General features: G+C 42.0%; 1 protein-coding gene across 1 annotated transcript in view; it reads right to left on the bottom strand.

The window, feature by feature from the left end:
- RAB35 (RAB35, member RAS oncogene family) overlaps nucleotides 1-22,373 on the bottom strand; it is a 71,778-nt gene that overhangs the window by 26,507 nt on the left and 22,898 nt on the right. Inside the window, exons 2-4 of the mRNA XM_029571790.1 lie at nucleotides 15,707-15,757; nucleotides 9,022-9,145; nucleotides 11-135 (exon numbers count right to left, since the gene is read on the bottom strand). Coding sequence (XP_029427650.1) covers nucleotides 11-135; nucleotides 9,022-9,145; nucleotides 15,707-15,757 — 300 coding nt within the window. The remainder of the gene's footprint in view (nucleotides 1-10; nucleotides 136-9,021; nucleotides 9,146-15,706; nucleotides 15,758-22,373) is intronic.

The following is a 22,373-nucleotide window of genomic DNA, read 5'->3' as shown; positions in this document are numbered from 1 at the left end:
AGAAACTCACCTAATATCCGGCACACATCATCGCAGTTCTGGTTAATTTCGTGCAACCATCGCTTCACATTCACAAATGACTCTGCGCTGGTGACATCATAAACAACGATAACACCATGCGTTCCTCTATAATATCTAGTGGTAGACAAATTTTTTAAAATATTTTTTATAAATTGATATTTCTGGGGTTTATATAAAAGAATATCACAGAAAGGGATATAAGAAACATTAACAATACAGGCTGAGTGACCCCTCAAGAATATATCAAGGTCAAATTAAAAAAAAGATAAGTGTCATAAGACAATCCCAAATGCATACGCAAAACCCCAAATACATTTTTACCATACAGATATATATAAAACATTACTTTGGTTCAAAGTAACACCTCTTCCCCCCCGCACCCTCCCACCATATGGAAAAACTAAAGTAAACAGGAAAAGAAAATAGCCTAAGGAAACAATATAAAAAGAAGAAAAATGAACTAGAAAAACAAACAAGTCAGAACATAAAGCCCTCAAAATAACAAGAGATAAAGAAAAAAAAAATAAGGAGAACATGTTGCAGACTGTTTCCAGAGGACATAGGGTGAGCAAACCAGCTCAAATTTACGCAATTGTTTATTCTTGGTGGCAGTAATCTTATTTAAGTCTGTTTTGGACATCAATTATTTGCGGGACTTGGGGGAATACTCCAATGCCTGACAATCTCACATCTGGCGGCAACAAAGATATGACGAGCCAACATTCTATCTTGCACATTTCCTTGAGAGATGGGAACATTAAGCAAAGCATGTTGAGGAAGCACGGTGATCTTGAATTGGAGGATATCCTGAATCCATTGTATTCTCTCTCCCCAATAAGCTTGAATATATTTACAGGCCTACCACAAATGAAAATAGGAACCTGGATCAGAACACCCCTTCCAGCAAACAGTGGGAAATGAGAGAGTAATTTTATGGGGTATAATAGGAGTCAGATACCAAAATATAAAAACTTTATATCCATTTTCCATAATGGCAGCTGAAATAAGGCTTCTTCCCATGGCCTGGAAGATCTTCAGTTGTCTGAAGAAAATTCTACTTCCAGATCAGAATCCCACGTTCTAATAAGCGTAGGCTTAACTAGAAGATTGTGGTTTAAAAACAGATTTTTGATAATACTCCCTTAATTCTATCCTAATTTTTACATATTGTCTCAAAGTATGAGCTGCCTTGTCTTAAGTGGACGTCCAGCTTAGATTGCATTACAAAATAACGAATTTGCAAATAAGGAAATAGAGCGCTATTAGGAAGTTCATATTTAGTCTGTAAACTCTGGAAAGTTGAAAGACCATCTAAACCTCAGATTTGCTCCCATCGCAAGATTCAGTGTGTCCGCCACACTTGAAAAGCTGGATTTATTATACTGGGTAAAAATATTTGATTATGAAAGAGGAAGGTGCTATAATGATAATCTCTCAACCCAATCAAAGAAGAATGTCATTTGGTTCATACCGCTAAGGAAAGTGACAAGGGGGGGAGAGGTAACACCTTGGGAATTTTCCACAAATTTTTAGGTTGCTGGATCAATAATGATAGGGGTAAATTACTCAATCTCCTGTTCCAAAACAACCCAAGGTTTCTGAGTGGAACATCGATGTCAATCTACTATAGCTCTGAGATGAGAAGCCACATAATGCTAAGCTAAATTAGGTACCCCGAATTTGCCCCTCAATTTAGGAAGAAACAAAACCCTCTTAGCCACTCTTGGTGGTTTCCTCCACCATATAAATCTCATGATCTTACTTTGCCAATATTTCAACACAAGAGGTCACTGATCCGTGGAAGGACATAATAGATGCTATTTATTTATTTTATTTAACAGTTTTATATACCGAAGTTCTGGTAACAATGCTACTAATCACTTCGGTTTACATTACAACAATAGAATGACCGTATATAGCATAATGTCTTACAATGAACAAGGTAAATAGAACTTGTACAATAAATAATAATAACTTACAAAGGGCAAGGAGAGTAAATATATACAAAATAGTGGACCGTCATGAAGATCAAAGCTTAGATATTGGGATTAGGATTAAGAGAATGCTTGGTTGAACAACCAGGTCTTGAGTCTTTTTTTTTTTTTTTTTTTTTTTTAAAGGTGGGTGTCGATTGTTCAATTCTAAGGTCTGGTGGGAGAGAGTTCCAAAGTTTAGGACCGGCGGTGGAAAGAGCTCTTCTGCTTAGTGATGTCTTGAGAGGATGGACCCTTAGCGTGCCTTTCTGACCTAGCCATGATATATATCGATTCCATTCCTCTAAATCTTTAAGCATGCAGGCCAATAGAAGGGGAAAATTTAATTGAAATAAGTCCTTTTGACCAATGAAAACACCAAGGTATTTGATTTTGTGACTAGCCCATTTAAAAGGGAATCTCCTCCTGAGTAATCTGTTATATTTAGCATTTCTGATTTTTCCCAGTTGATCAAAACCAGAGCCAGAGCTAAACTGTTCTATTTCTTGTACCATAGCAAGTAGTATTAGAGTGGATTTGTCAGGGTGAAAAGATCATCAACAAATGATAATTTAGAAGAAAAACCTCCAAATGCTATACCTGAGATTTTAGAATTAGCTCAAATCCTTATAGTGAATGGCTCCAGAAACAAAGCAAACAAGAGTGGAGATAATGGGCACCCTTATCTTGTTCCTCTACCCACTGGGAATAGATCAGAATAGCCTCCATTTACTTCAATACATGCTTTGGATAGATTATACAATTGTCAGAGCCATTGGAGAAAAAAATTCAAACTGCATTTGACCCAATGTCAAATAAGAATGGCTAATGAACTAAATCAAAAGCTCGCTCAATGTCAACAGTAAGAAATAAATATGGATTATTATTGTGTTTTACCCACCACATAATGTCTATCTTACGCACATTACCCGCAGCCATATGCTCCGGAATGAAGCCAGCCTGATCAGGGTATATAACATGAGCAATAAAGCCATTCAATCTAGTAGCTAAAATCTTACCTACTAAACTTCTAATCTATATTAATCAAAGAAATTGGGGGACAGGAGCCACATAGCGAAGGGTCTCAGCCCAGCTTTGCCAGGTTCATACCATGTTTCCCCGAAAATAAGACAGTGTCTTATATTAATTTTTGCTACCAAAGATGCACTAGGCCTTATTTTCAGGGGATGTCTTATTTTTCCATGAAGAAGAATTCACATATATTGTTGAACAAAAAAATGAACATTTATTATATTCTGAATAGTTGTCTGGTTATGCTGGTTTGTGATGACAACTAACTGTGAATCCTGCAGGGTAAAAAAATCACAGCTGCATGCTCTGGTGTTCTGTGCGACGGGCATGCTCCCAAATAAACACTTTGCTAGGTCTTACTTTCGGGGGAGGTCTTATATTTAGCAATTCAGCAAAACCTCTATTAGGTCTTATTTTCGGGGGATGTCTTATTTTCGGGGAAACAGGGTAATACCTGCCAAATAAGAGGTAGGCAACAAAGCACCGCCGTTCCTCAAGAAATTGAATAACTTAGTCAAAATTGGTACCAAATATGTAGCAAAAGTCTGATAGAATCTTGAAGTAAAGCCGACAAGGCCTGGAGATTTTCCAGACTTTAAAGAATTTTTAGCTGTGGTGACTTCCAGAGCAGTTATTTCATTATCAAGATGGTGTCTCTGTGATTCTGCAAAATTTGGAAGGGAAAGGCTAGCGAGAAAATTATCAATAGCCTCACTGGAAATCGTTCCATCTGAACTATATAAACGCTGAGTAAAATTATAAAAAATAGCCTCGAATGGCTTTAATGTCAGTCAAGATATTGCCCGAAGCAGCTTTAATTTTGACCACATTTGTTTGTACCATGTGTTTTTTCAATTTGTTGGCTAACCATTTCCCAGCCTTGCTACCACCCTCAAAGTATAAGTGACATGTCAGCTCTAACTAATGTGCTACTGAGACCGTGTCTAAGCTAGCTAAATAGTTTCGGTGCTCAAGCAGTTGTTGATAGGTTGAGGGAGACATTTGCTTATAGAAAGATTCCAATTGGCTTATCTGACCCATAAGGGACAGTCTCTCACTCTCCTTTAGCTTCACATAGGAAGCTCTAGAGATAAGATTACCCCTAACCACAGCTTTTAAACAATCCCAAACCACCATCGGAGAGATATTACCATCATTATTAAGGGTTAGATAATCTTGGATATCTGCACCCAATTGCTCAGTGGTATATAGGAGCCAGTCATTTAACCTCCAATATCTTTGACCCATATCATAACTGAAAAAAAGATGGTAAACCAAACCAGAGAGTGATCAGACCAGAGAATAGGTTCTATATCAGTTAATTGTATCTGATTGATAATACCCTTATCTAGTAGTAAGAGCTCTATACAGGAATAAGATTTATAAGGTTAAGAAAAAAAAAAGGTTAAATTCCTAGATTTAGGATAATGGGATCATCCCACATCTATCATGTTCCCCTGGGACATTAGTATTTTAAGTGCTTCCCTAGAAAGCTTAGCATCATAGCTATGACCTATAGAATTATCCAACACAGGATTTAGGGAATTATTAAAATCTCCTCCAATGAGAAGATTCCCTTCAGCTCTCTCTTGTAAAAGGAAACCTAGAGAGAGTTAAAAAAAAAAAAAACACAACAAAAAAAAACTTTTTTATGAGTTTCCCCTCCTATGACTAGGATAAGAATAATATAATGCCCTCCAGGGTCCACAGAACAAGATTTATACTAAAAAAAAACCCCCAAAAAAACCCATCCCGAATCAAAATCCCCACCACGGTATATTTAGCTGCCTGAGAGCTCACTGCCCAATAACTGAAAAGGGAATTTATCAGAACGCATCAATAATTCATATCTTCGTTTCAGGTGTGTTTCCTGCAAACACACTATGGTTGTTTGAAGCCTAATTCTTTACATTTAGAGTGACAACCTTAAATACAACCATATGATATAGGTAAAAAAAGAAGAGCAACCAACTATTACTCATAGTATATGCTCCTCCCAATCCCGATTGGTCATTCAACAGCATTACTTCCCTCACCATTAAAAAACAATTGGGACTGACACGTTACTTTCCCCCATTCCCATCCTGCTCGCCAATCAGTCCAGCTGGTAACGGAAACTGTTAAGCTATTAGAGTCAAAATAAAGAAATTACAGAAAAAGAAGCCCTTTTTCCCCTTCCCCCAAACCCACCCCTTTCCCCAAGAATTGTAGATTTCCATCCACAATTCTTGTATAGCAGTAAAAAGTGTCATGAAAAACAAAACCTCCCCGTCAAGCAGACTGCATGCTTACACTGAACAAGAATGGCAACACTTAAAAACTTATATAGGCAAGATGGCTGCCGAGGAATGAACAGCAAAAGCTGAGCTCTGGTGGTGACTGAACTTCTCTTTGCTTTAAACATAAAAAGTGAATCTTTCCTCTATTTTGTGGCAAACATGCCACATACAAAACACAAAGCAAAGATTAAAGAATTTACCTCTACTTCAGTACTGACTACGCGGCAACCCCGGATTGAAGATGCTTTTGCCGGACTAGTGCAGCTGTTGCTGGAAGGAAGGGCCATTGGTGGAATCAGCGGAGAGCAGACGCCGAGCCCCCTGGCCACAGAAACATCGAGTCCCGGCGTGCCAATTACCCCAGAACCTCCATTCGGGGGATTGGAACCCGAACCGATTACATCTGCTCTACTGGAAGGAAAATCAGCTTCGCTAGAGGTAGGTGCCCAGAGAGGGAGTGATCGAATTGCACTGCCCTCAGACAGCCTTGGACTATCAGGCTCCAGGGGCCTACCCGTTGAAGCGCCGCATCGAGCTGGGGAAGGAGTTGATCCCCTGAAGGAAGAGGGGGGAGAGAGAGAAAGATATACAAGTGGTATGTGAAGCCTCTAAATTTATCTCGCCCAAAGCAACTTTAGAAGAAATTCTGAAGGCAATTTCATCTATGGAAAAAGCGATTGCCTCTTTAACAATTATGGTAAAAGAAAGTATTACAAAAAACCAAGTTATAGAGGAAAGAATTGAGAAAACTGAAACATCAATGGTTGTATTGGAAAAGAAAATAGTTGAAATGGAAAAAGTTCAAGGTAATTTGATAAAGTCAAATGATAAAGATGGAAAATCTTGAAAATTACATAAGGAGAAACATAAGAATTCTCAATTTTCCTAAGATGCGTCTGTTAGCACATCGTGAACTTTTTAGATGTTACCTCCTCAATATATTAAAATTACCGGAACAGGACTTACCAAAGATTGTTAAAATCTATTACTTGCCCCAATCTAATAGAGGAAGAAACCTCGAGGAACAGAATGAGAAAGATGACGTTTCATATGATTTGACTTCTATTTTGGAAAAGTCTCATGATTTAGTGGTGGAAGAGAGAGCTACATTGTTTATACAACTAGCCACCTCATCTGAAAGATTTAGTTCTAAGAATGTTTTTCCGAAATCAATCTTTAAAATTCTTTGGTTACCCGATAAAAATATTTCCAGATATAACTAAGATGACCCAAATTAAGAGGAAAAAATTTCTGGAAATGAGAGAGGAAGTCCAGGCAAGAGGAGCTAAGTATTTACTCCGATTTCCATGCTATTGTGTTACAGTATATAGAAGTTCTAGATATATATTTAGAGAACCTGAACAGCTACGCTTATATCTCGAATCCCACTCAAATTAACCTTCGGGGAGGATTTTGGCAATTAGAAAATGTAACACTAGTTAATTCTGAAGCAACATGATAAATGTGTTTATAAATCTCCTATATTTCTGCTTGATGTTACATTTTGCCTCCCTATTTACCACTAATAGACATGTATAGAATGGGGTTATATATTATTCTCTTTGAAAACTATGTTTTATCATTTTGAATGCTATAATTTTTATGTTGAACCTCAAACTATAAGGTTATATTTCTGAAGTTTCGTTCTGTATATTATTGAAAAATTCAATAAATAATTAAAAAAAAACAAAAAAACCCAACTTATATAATCAGGCATTAACCTCTTTTTAGTAAAAGGAAATAACCCAGAACCCTTGGAAAATAATTCTGCCAACCAGAGCAGAGAGTTAAAGATTGAGAACAAAACAACTCAATATACATCTCCTGAGACGCTGCTTAAGATTAGAATATGGTCCATAGCATTATTCATTGAAATCTCTCCCAGATCTCATGTCGCATCAGTAAACACCGCCAAGCCCTCAGAGTTGCGCCGTAGCCTTCCCTCTCCCTTTGCGACTCATTGCCAACAAGGATATTTCTCCCGTGGCAGCACCGGGGCTTTTGATCTAGCTCCGAAAGCAGGAACTGTGAAGCCTGCATCTTGCAGAGAGTCAAGTAAGCTTCATTGAGCATCTTGATCCGATGAGATGTTCCGTGGACAGAAAGCCACAGTCTGAAAGGGTAGAGCCAATGGTATCTGACATTTTCTGCACGTAATTAGCTCGTAATCTTGTGGAATTCTTGTCTTTTCTTTAAAGTGATAGACAAGACATCTGCAAAAAAGAGACCTCGTGCCTCTCCCACTGCCATGTCATTTGCTTCCTTGCAAGAAGGAATATTTGTTCCTTAACCGCATAAGAGTAGAAACATGCGATTATATCCCAGGGTTTATTTGCCATCTTGGGACCTAAAGAAAGGTGAGCTCTCTAGTTTAATAGAGATCTGCTGATTCGCAGGAGAGTTTTCGCCCGGGTTGAGCAAGCTCTGAAAAATCTGTGTAACCATGCAATGCAATCAGAGAATTCAGGGATCTCGGGAATGCCCTGAAAACGTAGATTACTTCGGCATGCCCTGTTTTCAAGGTCCTCCAATTTTTCAGGCAAAAACTCAGATTGCGAAGCGTCATGTTCTTTTTTTAGTCGCTTCCAATCCTCCCTTTGTGAATCGACTTGTACGTTGGTTTCATTGATTCTCCGTCCCAAGTCAGAAATTTAGTCTCATTTCTGATATTAGGGTCATTATTTCTTGTTTCTAGGACTTTATATCTTGTTGAAGGTTGCAAAACCAATTGTGAACCTCTTCGCGGGTAGGTAAATCAGTCCCGATGAGGAAGGCGCACCATCGGGGCCTGGATCTAGATCATTACCCTCACCCGCCATTATGTTGTCCGAGTTGGCCTCGCGATCCTCATCTAGTTTTTCACACGAAAACTTATGAAAGTCCACAGACTTCTTTTTAGATGATATTATGAAGTGGCTGAACTCAAGTCCAATAGGCGAAGCAAGATTTTAAAAAGGGATGGCCTTCGATAATAGCTCAGTTAGCCTGCTTAATGGAGGAGCTTGGTTTCAAGCTGCTGTCCTCAGCAATGATTTCATTTCCTACCCGACAAAAAGAATTTTAGATCCTAAAGAAATTTGACCTCCAAGTATTTTCATTTTATCCTTAATTTCTAAATCTCCTTCCTCAACCACACTAGCCACATTGTAACTGCTTTTTTCCACCTTTCATTTTACTATTATTAAAATCAAGGAAATTCCAGTCCTAGTTGTATTTCTGATCTCATGTGGGGCATAGCTAAATGAACAAACAGCAACAAAAACTGCTGAAGCAGCAGTATTGTAGGTTCCCTTATGCTATGGAACACTGCTTTTCTGCTCACAAGCTGAAAAGTCACCTGCAGTGTGCATGTAAAGAACTAAAGCAGCCAGAGTCTAGTCAGCTAGTCAGCAGTGACTTCCTCAACCCACTTCCTGACTGAGGCTGCAATCTACACCAAACAGCAATTCCTATGACAGAGTAAAAGCAGAAGAATTTCCAGGGTTTGAACAAAACAATGAAGGTACTGATCAGAAAAAGTTGTGAAGGGATGCAATAAAAGCGGTAGTAATCTACGACAAGCTCCCAATATACACACACACACAAAGTACAAGAGATACGAGTATAAAAATATGAAGCAACCATGCAGGTTCAGTCCATGATTGTAAGAAAAGCCTTGAACATTTTCAGCATCAAAAAGTAAAAAGCAAATATCCAGCCACTCAGGCTGCACTTACGTAGAGGTTATGGTTCGGAAGCGCTCCTGCCCTGCTGTATCCCAGATCTGGAGCTTCACCTTCTCTCCATTTATCTCAACTGTCCGTATTTTAAAGTCCACTCCTATCGTGGTGATGTAGCTACCTGGATAGGGCAAAAGATAAAGAATAAAGCTTAAAATACTCTAAAAATGTACTGGCTGAAGGTGAGAAATGAGATACTAGAAACATTTAAATGTTTAGCAGGCTTAGTAGAGTACAGGAAAGGTCCATTTCTTCCCCACCCCACTTCCCTTTCCTGAGCTGCAGTGACATATGCAGACAAACTAAGGCCTAGCTGACTTGGTTCTATTTCACCCTAGTGTATCTGTGCTGTTTCAACAAGGACTTCAGATCATTTTAATAGCCAGACTCCATCCTATATCTTTGTATAAGAAGTGTAGGTTCCAGGATTGTACACAATATTCCAAATAAGGTCCCAGAAACTGTTTCTGTTGACCATCACTCTGCCAATGCAGCCAAGCATCTCTAGTTTCTACTGTCACCTTATCCACCATTTGGCCACCTTGATCATCAAATATGATTACCCCCCAAATCTCACTCTTGTTTCGTGCACAGAAGATTTTCACCCTCTAGACTGTACAGCTCCCGTGGTTTTTGTGTCCAAATGCACGACTGCATTTTTTTTTTAGCATTAAATTTAATTTATATTCTACCTTTCAGGAACTTCAAAGCAGATTACATTCAGGTACTGCAGGTATTTCCCTGTCCCCAGAGGGCTCGCAATCTAAGTTCATACCTGAGGAAATTAAGGGTGAAGTGACTTGCCCAAGGGTCAGAAGGAGCGGCAGTGGGATTTGAGTCCTGGCTTCCCTTGTTCACAGCCTGCTGCTCTAACCACTAGGATATTCCTTATTCCAAATCTCAGTTGCCAGACTCTAAACCATTCCTCGAGCTTTGCTATATCCCTGTTTTCCCACACCTTTCTCGCTGTCTACTGTTACAGATTTTGGTATCATTAGCAAAAAGACAGACAAAGCTCTCCCAAACGCCCTTTCACAATATTACTTATGAAACTGTTGAAAAGAACTGGTCCAAGGATTGATCCCTTCAGCATACTACTAGTAATGCCCCTCTTCAGGAAGAAAACTCCATCTATCACTATCCTTTGTTGCAGCCCACTCAATCAGTTTGTAAATCTATGCAAAACAGCAAAGGCCTTACTGAAATCCACGTACACTACATCTAAGGCTCTCTCCTGATCCAACTCTCTGGTCCCACAGTCAAAGAAATTGATCAGATTTGTCCAATAAAACAATGCACCTTTCTTCCAGCCTAACAAGCACAATTCCTAGGTAAGGTCTACGAAGCCCCCCCCCCCCTCCCACAATATGAGCTGTCTCCATGCAAATTTTCCCCAGAAGATTTAGATGTGCAGGCACATCCAGCACATTCTCTGCAATATATAAAGCCAGATTGAGGATTAATATTTTCTCAGGGTGCCTTGGAAAGCTACCTGGTAGTGAACAATAAGAAATGAATCTAATTTTTGGGATCTACTAGATATTTATGTTCCAAATTGGCTACTAAATGGAAAAAAAGATGCTGCAACGCTATGGATCTTGGTCTGACCCAGCATTACATACCTTACGTTTGTATAAAAGGAAAGGAGGTATAGAAACATAGAAACATAGAAATGACGGCAGAAGAAGGCCAAACGGCCCATCCAGTCTGCCCAGAAGGCTATGCACTTTTTTTTTTCCTCTTACTTGTTACGCTTGGCTCTTAGTACCTTTTAGTTCTATTTCCCTTCCACCCCACCATTAATGTAGAGAGCAGTGTTGGAACTGCATCTAATTGAATATGTAGCTTAGTTAGGGGGTAGGACCGTCCCTGTCCAGACAATAATGAGCTGCAAAGATGTGGAGAGAATTCCATGTTGCAGCTTTGCAGATCTCCTCCATTGGAACAGCATGCAGGTGGGCCACAGAAGTTGCCATGGCTCTGGAAGAATGAGCTGTGAAGTGGACCCCCCCCCCGCTGAAGTCCCTCCTGGACACAGCAGAAGGAAATGCAGTCTGCTAGCCAGGTGGAGAGTCTGCTTAGCAACAGCCACACCCAGCCTATTAGAGTCAAAAGAGACAGAGCTGGGTGGATTGTCTGTGGCATGCCATCTGGTCCAGGTAGAAGGCCAAGGCCCTCTTACAATCAAGTGTATGCAGCACCCTTGGCTGGAATGAGGCCTACAGAAAAAAATAGGCAGGACGATAGATTGGTTAATATGGAAATCTGTCACCATCTTTGTAAGGAACTTAAGGAGTGTGTGTAGAACCACCCGGTCATGGAAGAATCTTGCGTAGGGCGGATAGGTCACCAAGGCATGTCCTGCGTGCCGTGATCACTACCAAGAATATGACTTTCCAGGACAAATACTTGAGGGTAGAGGAGCACAGCAGTTCAAATGGTGGCTTCATCAGCTGGGTCAACAGCATGTTAAGGTCCCAAGAAACTGTACAGGGTCTCAAGGGAAGGCCACAGCTGAAGCAACCCATGCATGAAGTGCCCTGCCATAAGCTGCACAGAGATAGACAAACTGTCCACCTTCTGGTGGTAAGTGTCTATGGCTCTCAGATGTACCAGAACGGAGTTGGTTTTAAGCCCAGTCTCCGAGAGATGCAGCAGGTAATCCAGGAGATGCCGGACAGGACAGAAGGGCTCGAGATCCTTCTGCTCACACCAGACGGTAAACCTCTTCCACTTCACGGCATAAGACTTCCTGGTGGAAGACTCTCTCGAAGCCACCAAGACTTGGGACACCAAGTGGCGCAGCCTGCCCTGATCCTGCATGAGGTGGTCTAGGGCAGTTCCCAAATGGGGTGGTTCCTGCAGAGAGAGATCCCGCAGAAGTGGGAACCAAACCTTCTTGCCCAATGTGGGGATATGAGGATCATAGTCCCCCTATCCTGGCAAAGCTTCAAGAGAGTCCTCATTACCAACGGAAGTGGAGGATATGCATACAGGAGGCCTATCCCCCAGTGAAGGGCAAAGATGCCCGTGGCTGGTTGGCCATCCGACCTGATCAGGGAGCTGTACTGGGGAACTTTCCTGTTGCAGGGGGAAGCAAATAGATCTTCGTCCAAGGTCCCCCAGAGATGGAAGATCTGATCTGCCACCTCCTACTTCAGGGACCACTTGTGGTGTCTGAAAGTTCGGCTCAGCCTGTCCTGCAGGGCATTCTCTGTACTGGCCAAGTACAAGGCTCGGAGCGGCATTCCTTGACCTAGCGCCCAGGCCCAGATCTGCACAGCTTCCTGACAGAGGAAGGAAGGATCTGGTCTCCCCCGCTTGTTGATATACCATATAGCTTCTTGATTGTTGGTCCAAATGAGGACCACCCTGACGGCTAGCCACTCCCAGAAAGCCAACAGAGCGTTCCAGATCACCCACAGCTCCAAGAAGTTGATCTGGCATAGAGCTTCTTCTGTGGTCAAGACCTTGGGTGTGGAGGCCATCGACATGGGCCCCCTAACCCACGTGGGATGCATCCATGGTAAGCACAGTCTGGGTGGGAGGAGCCTGGAAGGAAACACCCTGCTCCAGATTGGAAAGAGTTCTGCACAAAGACAGGGAGGGGTCCTGAGAGAGGGGAGACTTGAACATGAACTTGAAGACCTTGGGTGGCCTGACACCACTGGGACTGCAGGGACCATTGGGCTCAGCACATATGGAGATGGGCAAAAGGGGTGACATGGACGGTCGCAGCCATGTGTCCTAGCAGCTGTAGCATATGTCGTGCTGATACCCTCTGGTGCTGCTGGACCTCCCCTGCCAGGGACATCAATGTGTCCACCCTAATGAAGTTCAGCAGTGACGACGGATGAAGAATGGACTTCAGGTAATTGATAAGGAACCCCAGGGACTCCAGAACTCGAATGGTGTGGCAAAGCAACTGCAAAACTCATGCCTAGGTGCTACTCTTGACCAGCCATGAGTCCAGGTATGGAAAAACCTGGATCCCCAGCAGGTGCAAATAAGCACCGACCATGGCCACTTTGTGAAGACCTGCGATATAGGCCGAACGGTATTATGTGGTATTGAAAATGCTGATGGCCTACCACAAAGCGAAGAAACTTCCTGTGACCTGGGAAGATTCCGATGTGTGCATAGGTGTCTTGTAGGTCGAGGGAGCAAAACCAGTCCCCTCTTTGTAGGAGGGGAATCAGGGTGCCCAGGGATACCACCTTGAACTTTTCTCTTTTGAGAAATCTGTTCAAGGCTCACAGGTTGAGGATGAGGTGGAGGCCTCCTGTTCTCTTTGTAATAAAGAAATAATGGGAGTAAAACCCCCAACTCTGCTGGTCCCCAAGAGACTGGCTCCACAGCCCTGGCGGTTATGAGGCTGAGAGCTCCGCTAGAGAAGCTCCAGATGCGAGATGGGATCCCACAACGGACATGGGGTGAATCCGGCAGATTGTCCACAAGGTTCAGCTTGTACTCGTGACCAGTACAATGACACAATCTGATCATCAAAATAGTTCTGCATCCTCTGGTTATAATATATCTGAACTACTGCAATAGTCTAAGCATGGGCTTCCCAGTATGGCACACATGTAGATTTCAAATGATCCAGAATGCAGCTGCCAGGGTTGTCTCAGACTGCTCAAGGATGGGTTCCTATTATGCTGGTTTTGTAAGATTTGCACTGGCTTCCAGTGGAGTCACAGGCTAATTTAGAACTCCAATGTTAATATTTTGAGCTTCAAGAGAGAATGGCCCAGTTTATTTGAATAAGCTGAAATGGTACTACCCAAAACAACTGAAATGTTGCTTTGGTCATCCAGCTTTGTTCAGGGAGGCAATTAATATTTTAAATAAAAATCAGTTCTTTGCATCTATACCACACCTCTTGGTGGGCATCCCTCCACATATCATTCCAATCACCTCTTGTAAACTGTGGTAGGGACTGTGGGCAGATGGGACGGGCCTTATGGTCTTTCTGCCATCACATTTCTATGTTTGTACAGTGCTGCATATGTCATGAGGTGCTAAAGAAATGTTAACTGCTCTCATTCCATTTTTGTACTAAGGACTTAAGGGCATCATCTCCATCATTTATTGACAAGATTCCTTGGTAGACAGATGCCATTAGTCTATTTCTCATATCTCATCTACATATTTCTAACTCTACTTTGTTTGGCTCCCCTGATGTCTAACTCCTTGTTTTCAACCTTAAGGGAGTTTGTACACAGTATAAATGAGGCATCTTTATATACTTCATGTTGGGCAGCAAGATGATCAAATGACTTGTCATACGTATTTTATGCCCAACAAACCATAATAGCTAAGAAAGCAACTGCCCTATTGAATGTACGTTCAAAGTTAACCAATCTGTCTCTGAATATGGCCTTCCAAATAAATATAGGAGACAAAATAGACAAGGCCTTTATACAGATCACTAAATCAAACAGGTGCACACTACATCCAAGTTGTTTCTGAAAACATATTGCAATAAAGGGATGTGCGTGTGTAATATTTTAGTAAATGAGAGATGTCATGACCCTCTAGTGAGGTCATTTCAATAGATTTCCAAAAGGGATACAAAACGTCTCAGCCAGTTCTTCAAACAGGTAAGTCTTGCTACACAGTAATAAAAAAAAAACCTTAAGATAGGAAGCACCATTTTTCATTACCCTTTCAAAGCAATAAAGTGCTGAGTGATACAAGAAACTATTTTGCCATAAAAAATGAATATTGCTCCATGTTTTTCTTGAAAAAACCTTAATCGTTACTATGCAGGAAGGTGTTGGAAGAAGCAGAGTAGACGAGGCAGGACATTTAAAAAGATTAATCCTTCCCAACCAAGATTTCAGGAGGTCTGCCTAGTCTAAATTCCTCCCTAATGTGTACACTTACTAGGTTATAGGTTTTGTTAAATAATTCATGTGGATCTCTGGTAACATTAATTCCTGTGCCTTTAAACTCATATAACAATTTTAAATGAAAAAAAAACAAAACAAAACCCAAAACACTGTGGCACCAGACGTATGCCCTATCGGAAATATTTTCGAGTTCCTATAATGTATTAAATATGCAGAAACTTGTGAAAGTATTAAGTATATTAAACAGTACAGGAGATGGCGTTTTAAGTGAGGACACACAAAAGCACCTCATTAGTATACAGTGAAATTTTAAGCAAAACATTTGCTGGTCTAACAAGGTATTTAAAAAACAGACTGCTATATACAAACCAATCTAGTCAGTCAGATTTTGGCAACAGGTTTTACATACTTTCAAAAATGAATAACTGACATAAGTGTGAAGAGGGATGTAAAATATTAATGGCTTAAAATCTTACCATTAATTATTTAAATATTAATATGTCAACATGAACTGGCAGGGTGGCATAAACGCACGTATCTGGCCTGTTGTAGCAGGATAAGGAAGAAGTACTTAAGTGTTAATATTTGACAGTATGGGACAGGGACCTGATCAAGTGGGCCCACAGCTAACTTCTGGGTTCCCTTTCCAGGTTGTTGTGCAGCTTGCCACACTATAACCGGTTAGGCTACAGGCGTGTTTGAAAAGGAGTAGGGAGTGTGCCCAAGCACCCAGGGAAGGTGAATGGGTACTCACTAGCCTGCATTACTTGCAACTTTTCAAGTGACCAGAGGTAACAGGAACTCCTTGCTAGCTTGGAGGCACTCACCTGAAAAAGTGTTGTCTGCAAAGCGCAGTAGCAAACTGCTCTTCCCCACGCCTGAGAAGAAAAAGAAAAGAATGACTCCTGTGGTTAGAATAAAAAAAAGTTAGAAAGTAAATATAAACCTTTAATCAGTAAAAGGTTTTGTTCAGACCAGTCAAATGAAATGGAACACTTAAGTCAAGCACAAATGGAACAATAAATCCAATAACAAGGTCTCACCTGTACTTGCTTGTTATCTTTAGATCCACATTATTTAAGTGGATAAATGATAACCACTTTTAGCATTTTCAAAGCTCAAAACAAAACATCCTAGGGCAGCTCAAAAGGGAGCAACTCCTTTGAGGCATAACCTTAGTGTTAGTCATTGACTTGCCAGAAGGGCAGTCATCTTCTCACCCTCCCCAAGCAAAAACACATCAAATGGTGTCATTATTATTTATTTATTTATAGTTTTTATATACCGATCTTCTTACATCATATGCAAATCAAATCGGTTTACAGAGAACAGTTAATGTATAAAAATCTATTTCAAAGTAGTAAGGGTAGTAACTGCCGCTCCGTGCAGTTTACCCCCATGTTTCTCTTAAGGGTAGTAACTGCCGTTCCGTGCTGGTTTAGCTTTTTTATTTATTCCCATCCTCTATCTAGCCTTTTAGGGATCCACAGTGCTTATCCCATGCCCCTTTGAAATCCTTCACAGTTTTAGTCTTCACCACTTCCTCCGGAAGGGCGTTCCAGGCATCCACCACACTCTCAGTGTAGAAATATTTCCTGACATTGGTTCTTAGTCTTCCTCCCTGGAGTTTCAAATCATGTTGTAATTCTGCTGTTGACTCTCTTCCTTTGTATTTTGCATATTACCCAGTTAGCCCCTCCCTTGTTCATTGTAATTTCCCTTCTCAGTTACTTGTAAACCGACATGATGTGTCCTACGAATGCCGGTATAAAAAAAGTGTTAAATAAATAATAAATAAATAAATAAATGACCCCTCGTTCTACTAAATTGTTTCCAATGGAAAAGGTTTGTTGATGACCATGGATCATTAAAACCTTTCAAGTATCTGAAGGTCTGCATCATATCACCCCTGCTCCTCCTCGGTATACATATTCAGGTTCTTCAACCTCTCCTCATAAGTCATTCGATGGAGACCACCCACCATTTTGGTCGCCCTTTTCGTCCATTAACAGAAAATCAAAGCAACAACTTTGATCAGATGCATGCCGAACAAGTCCGATCACACAACATGAGCAGTAATCACACAAAGCACTTTCTACACCAACTCTATTGCTGGATAGAAAAATATTTAAGACAACCCCCCCCCCCCCTGCCCACTAATACACAATTTAAAATGTCTGTATGTGAATGCCAGAAGCCTAAATAGTAAAACTGGAACGTAAGGCATTATACGAGGCTATAGACAAAGTTGTGGTGGAAAGAGAATAACCAGTAGGACATTGTGATACCACAGTATAAATTTTATCTATGTGACAGGGCAGATCAAATTGATAGTGGGGTAACACTATATGTGAAGGATGGCATAAAGTCAAGCAGGATAATAAATGCACTGTAAAATGTGTAGATATAGAAATTCCATGGGTAATGGGTAAGAGTATAGAACCATCCACCTGGCCAAGATGAACTAAGATTGTGAAATGCTAACAGAAATTAGAAAGGCAAATATACTTGACAACACAATACTAATGGGAGGTTTCAACTGCCTCTTAAGTCAATGTCTCATTGGGACATTCTAGAGAAGCTGAGTAACTAGATAAATGACTTATGGAGCAGCAGGTCTTGCAAAAGACAAGAGGAACGGTTACTTTAGATCTAGTCTTCAGTAGAATGCATGACCTGGTGCTACTGTGGTGGATCTCAAAGCCAAAAAGATTATAATGCAGTCATGTTTGACATAATCACTGGAGGGAGGATATTAAGTAAAATTACTACTGTAGCAGATAACTATAAAGGGAAACTATGATACATTGAGGAAATTGGTTAGGAAAAATAGCAAAAACAAAGCAGCTGCAAAGGTTAAAATTTGCATAAGGCATGGACACTGTTTAAAAATACCATACTAGAAGCCAGATAAAATATTTTCTATGCATTAAAAAAAAAAGATTAAAGGAAGAACAAATGACTGGCAGCATGGTTTAATGGTGGGATGAAAAAGGTAGTTAAACACAAAATTATACCTACCTGATAATTGACTCTCTTTGAAGATTGCTAAACCAGTCATTACAAATGGGATTTCCCTCCTCCATAGCCAATGCAGACAGGGGATACACCTTTTTCATGACCTCACTCAGGGGTATAAAAAGGAGGTATGGCCCTAGCCGAGGCCAGTAGCCTATTGCCAAAGCTCTAGAAATCCCTTTTATATCTTCTTCTTGAACATATACTATGGGGTACTGGGAGCCATTCTGAGCGAGGTATGAATGTAAGACAAGTGAAGGATATAGGCAGGAGGGGGGCACTTAGGTGCACCTCACTTGATGCCCTTAGTCTCCATGACCCTCCTCACTGACTGGTCTAGCAGTCTTCAAGGAAAGTAAAGTGCAATTTTACATTCCTTACCATCCTGCCAAACCAGATATAACAAATGAGATGTACAAAAGCTCTCCCTTAGCCAGGGCAGGGGAAGACAGGGTTGCCTTACCAATCCTGGCCTCAAAGGCTGCAACTGATTTGGAATGTGTGACCAATTTCTTATGTTCAAGAAAGTGCAAATATGGCCATGCCGCTACCCTGCAAATTTCTTCTGGGGAAGTTGATGTGCCTCTGCCCAGGATGTGGTTTGTGCCCTTGTAGCGTGAGCTTGGAGCCCTACCAGGACCTGCTATCCTAACAATAGAAGGCAGTGCTATTGCTTCCTTGATCCCTCTGGTATGATGGCCCTAGAGGCCATCTACCCCCTCTTGGGCACCAAGTCTCTAGAATCGCTTGACTGTTCTTCTATAATGTTAGTTAGGACAAGAGAATCTTATGCATTTTTAATAAACCCGGGTTTTACATTTTCTCAGGCAGCAAATGTGGCTGCTGTCTGGAAGGGCCTCTGCTTCCCATAGAAAGCTAACCCAGGCTCGGGTAGTCAGATGAAATAGAGCCTTGAAACATTCCTGGATAAGGGTCTCTGCAGTACTGAGCCTGCCCCTCAGATAGTAACATAGTAATGACAGCAGAAAAAGACCTAAATGGTCCATCTAGTCTGCCCAGCAAGCTTCCCATGGTAGTAACTGCCGCTCTGTGCAGGTTACCCCCAAGCTTTTTTATTTATTCGCATCCTCTAGACTTTAAGGATCCACAGTATTTATCCCATGCCCCGTTGAAATCCTTCACAGTTTTAGTCTTTACCACTTCCTCCAGAAGGACGTTCCAGACATCCACCACCCTCTCAGTGAAGAAATATTTCCTGACATTGGTTCTAAGTCTATCTCCATGGAGTTTCAAATCGTGACCACTAGTTCTACTAGATTGTTTCCAATGGAAAAGGTTTGTTGATGACCATGGATCATTAAAACCTTTCAAGTATCTGAAGGTCTGCTTCATATCACCCCTGCTCCTCCTCTCATCCAGGGTATACATATTCAGATTCTTCAACTTCTCCTCATAAGATGCGTCTTAGTCAAGTGGATTCCTTCAAGTAGGACTGTTCCTTCATGGGTGGTCATTAGATGGCCGGAGGGGTTACCTGCCCCAGATTTTTAGCATCAAATGCTATCGTATTATATTCCCAACCTGGCCTTACTACCAAGGGAAGATGGGTGCTATTCTGGAGGCCTGACGACTCCTGAACTGCCTCAGGCTCATAAGCCAGATGCTTAAATATGAGTGCGGCCTAGAGACCTACATAAGCTGGACTCCTGGCCTCACTACCACAACCTTAGTGCTGGTTTTGGGGCTTTTGCTAGGTCAACACCACCTCTGGAAGTGGTCCTAGTTGCCCTCTACACAGAGCCTTGCCCGGTTCTGGTGATCCATTTAGATGGGAATATGATGGTGTGGATCTGCTAAGTCTGGACAGTGGGAATGTTCCTGACCACTGCTTCCATCAAACTATGAGGTACCTCTCGGTAACTGGTGACACTTTTTTTTTTTTTTTTTTTTTTTTTTTTTTTTTAAAGAACAAGGGCTGCCAGGTTCATGTATCTAGAACAGCTCTCTAGAGCAGTGGTTCTCAACTTTTTTTTTCTGTTGGGACATACCTGGCAGATAATACAGGTGTGACACACTGAACACAACCATCATGGGGCTAAGTGTAAACATATACTCTACATCCACAGGAACCCCCCCCTGCCCCTCCCCCAAACAATGGAGGCAGAGCAGAACTAGGATATTTCAAATACAACTCGCCATATAAAAAAGATATTCTGATTCTATCTCAGAAACAAACACAAATTCCCTTACTACCAGGCGCATTGTAAAATACAAAATTTGAAAATAAAAAAAGCACAAAAAAACCCCACACCCTACTCGGCATCTGTGTAGCAAACCTTCCATGCCATAGCAACACTAATTCCAAGAACTCAGACAGCAATAGCCCTTCCTTTGAAAAGGCAGCTGTAGGGCTGTCCTATTGAGAATGAGAAAACGCAAAGAAGATTGATACAAATCCCTACACACTAGTAAAACACCTCATCTCAATCACACATACAGATTTGACCTTCACCAAATACAAAATAAAAGACCACAAATTACAAATGTGGAGACAAAAACTGGAATAGAAACCTCTCTACCTCCTTCATCCCATCTCCCTCCCTGCCCAGCTATCCCGACCCCTTGTTTCCCACCCCTTCCTGCTCAGCAGCCCCCACACTCCTTCTCCCTTCCACTTCTATCTGCGCAGCATCCCCACCCTCCACAGGGTGAAGAAATAAGCATCACTCCCAGACACAGCAGGGGAAGACAGTTTGCATCCCATCAGGACCAGAACAGCAGGAGCTGGCAATGTCTCTCTCTGATCTGGGCCAGAAAAAGAAGGAAGTGAGAGTAGCCTCCCATCAGGCCCAATGTAAGAAGTCAACCAAATCCCACCTGTACTTGATAAGGAGGCAGCTATCTGCTGGTCCTGCAACATACCTCCCAGGACCTTGCGACACACCTGTTGAGAACCACTGCTATAGAGGCTCTACAGACCCACCTGAGGACCTGGGAGGAAACCTTGCTGAGGGGGGGGGAAACCAACCTTTAGTGGATGTCTGGTCCAGGAGCAACACTGCTTCTCCGCCTCTTAAGGGGAGTCTGCCAGGCTGCCACCTGCTTGCTACATAGCCAAAGTTTATAACCTTCAAGAGGAGAATGCACAGCTGACCCTGCCTGCTTCATAGTCACAGTATTAATCATACAAGGAAAGCATGCAAGGCTAACCTGTCTGCTTCATAGTCACAGCATTAATCACTCAAGGGCGAGCATGCAGGGAACCCTTGCCTGCTTCATAGCCATAGCTGTAGGGCTGATCTGGATTGCTCCATGCAGACTCTATGTAACTGCCTTAAGGGTCACATTACTCCTGATTAGCAAACAAGTGCTTTCACCAAAGCACACCCCATCAGCATTAGAAGAGGGTGTGGTCAGGGAACTTGCCTGAATTTTGACCTGCAGCTGGAGTTAAGATCATTAACAGCTCTTTTCCTCTCTCAGTAAACTTCACCCAGACCCAATAGTCTGTTACAGAGATCCTCATGTTGAGCAACCCACTTGCTGAAGGGCATGCACCCCAGTAACCCTGAGGTACTGCAATGGGTGATAATTAGATATGGCTTTGTGCAAATAAGCACTTACCAGCTCTGAACAGTTGGGCTGGTTATCCTGGCTTGCTCAGCTAGATACCAATTAACCCATGTGTCTGCAGACTGTCATACCCACGTTGAGTAAGGCTCGAGCCTTGCAGTAATTTTACCGGCTTCACCTAGCGTGCTAGGGGAACTAGTAGACGTATCACACTACTGTAGCATTTAATGCTATAGAAACAGCCAGGAGAATAGCTTAACAGCAGGGAGTTATTCATTCCACTGCAGTTGCCGAGCATGCTGCTACTGCTCTCTCCCCCGAATGCATACATCATTAAGGAAAACCAGCTCAGCCTCTATTTGCTCCAGATCAGGCTCCCGCCTGCTGGTAACTGACCTGATTTCTACTTACTTCTGCTACTTCATCTTAAGAGAAAGGCAGGAGTGGAGAGGGCGGTGTGTCTTGCATGCCTCCTGAGAATCCAGGATCACTCTCTGCAGATAGGTGACCGCCATTGTGTTCTGGCAACACTACAGCCCCGCAGGGTACTGGGGCAATTCACAGTCCTCTAGGGGTTTCACAGACAACTGGGAGGGTCCCCAGGACCTCGGGCAAGGCTTGGGAAACTGCTCCCACTGGGTCGACCCAGGAACTTGGTGCTTCTGCTGGGAGAAGAAGTGACTCCCAGGAACAACAAGGACTCAACCAACCCAGGGTACATACACCCTGCCTCTTGGAGCTATGTGTTTTTCATGTGTTTGTCGTTGCTGGAGAAAGAGGACTACAGGCTTCGGCTAGAGCCACACCTCCTTTATATCCCTGAGTGAGGTCATGAAAAAGGTGTCCCCCCCCCGTCTATGTTTGTGGAGGAAGGAAATCCCATTTCTAATGACTGGTCTAGCAGGTAAGGAAAGGGCATCTAAAAAATGGAAAGCAGATGCA

Source organism: Rhinatrema bivittatum, chromosome 11 (genome assembly GCF_901001135.1).
Source record: "Rhinatrema bivittatum chromosome 11, aRhiBiv1.1, whole genome shotgun sequence".
Taxonomy (NCBI): Eukaryota; Metazoa; Chordata; class Amphibia; order Gymnophiona; family Rhinatrematidae; genus Rhinatrema; species Rhinatrema bivittatum.
The sequence above is the reverse complement of the archived record's forward strand: the minus strand, read 5'-3'. Positions and strand labels throughout refer to the sequence as shown.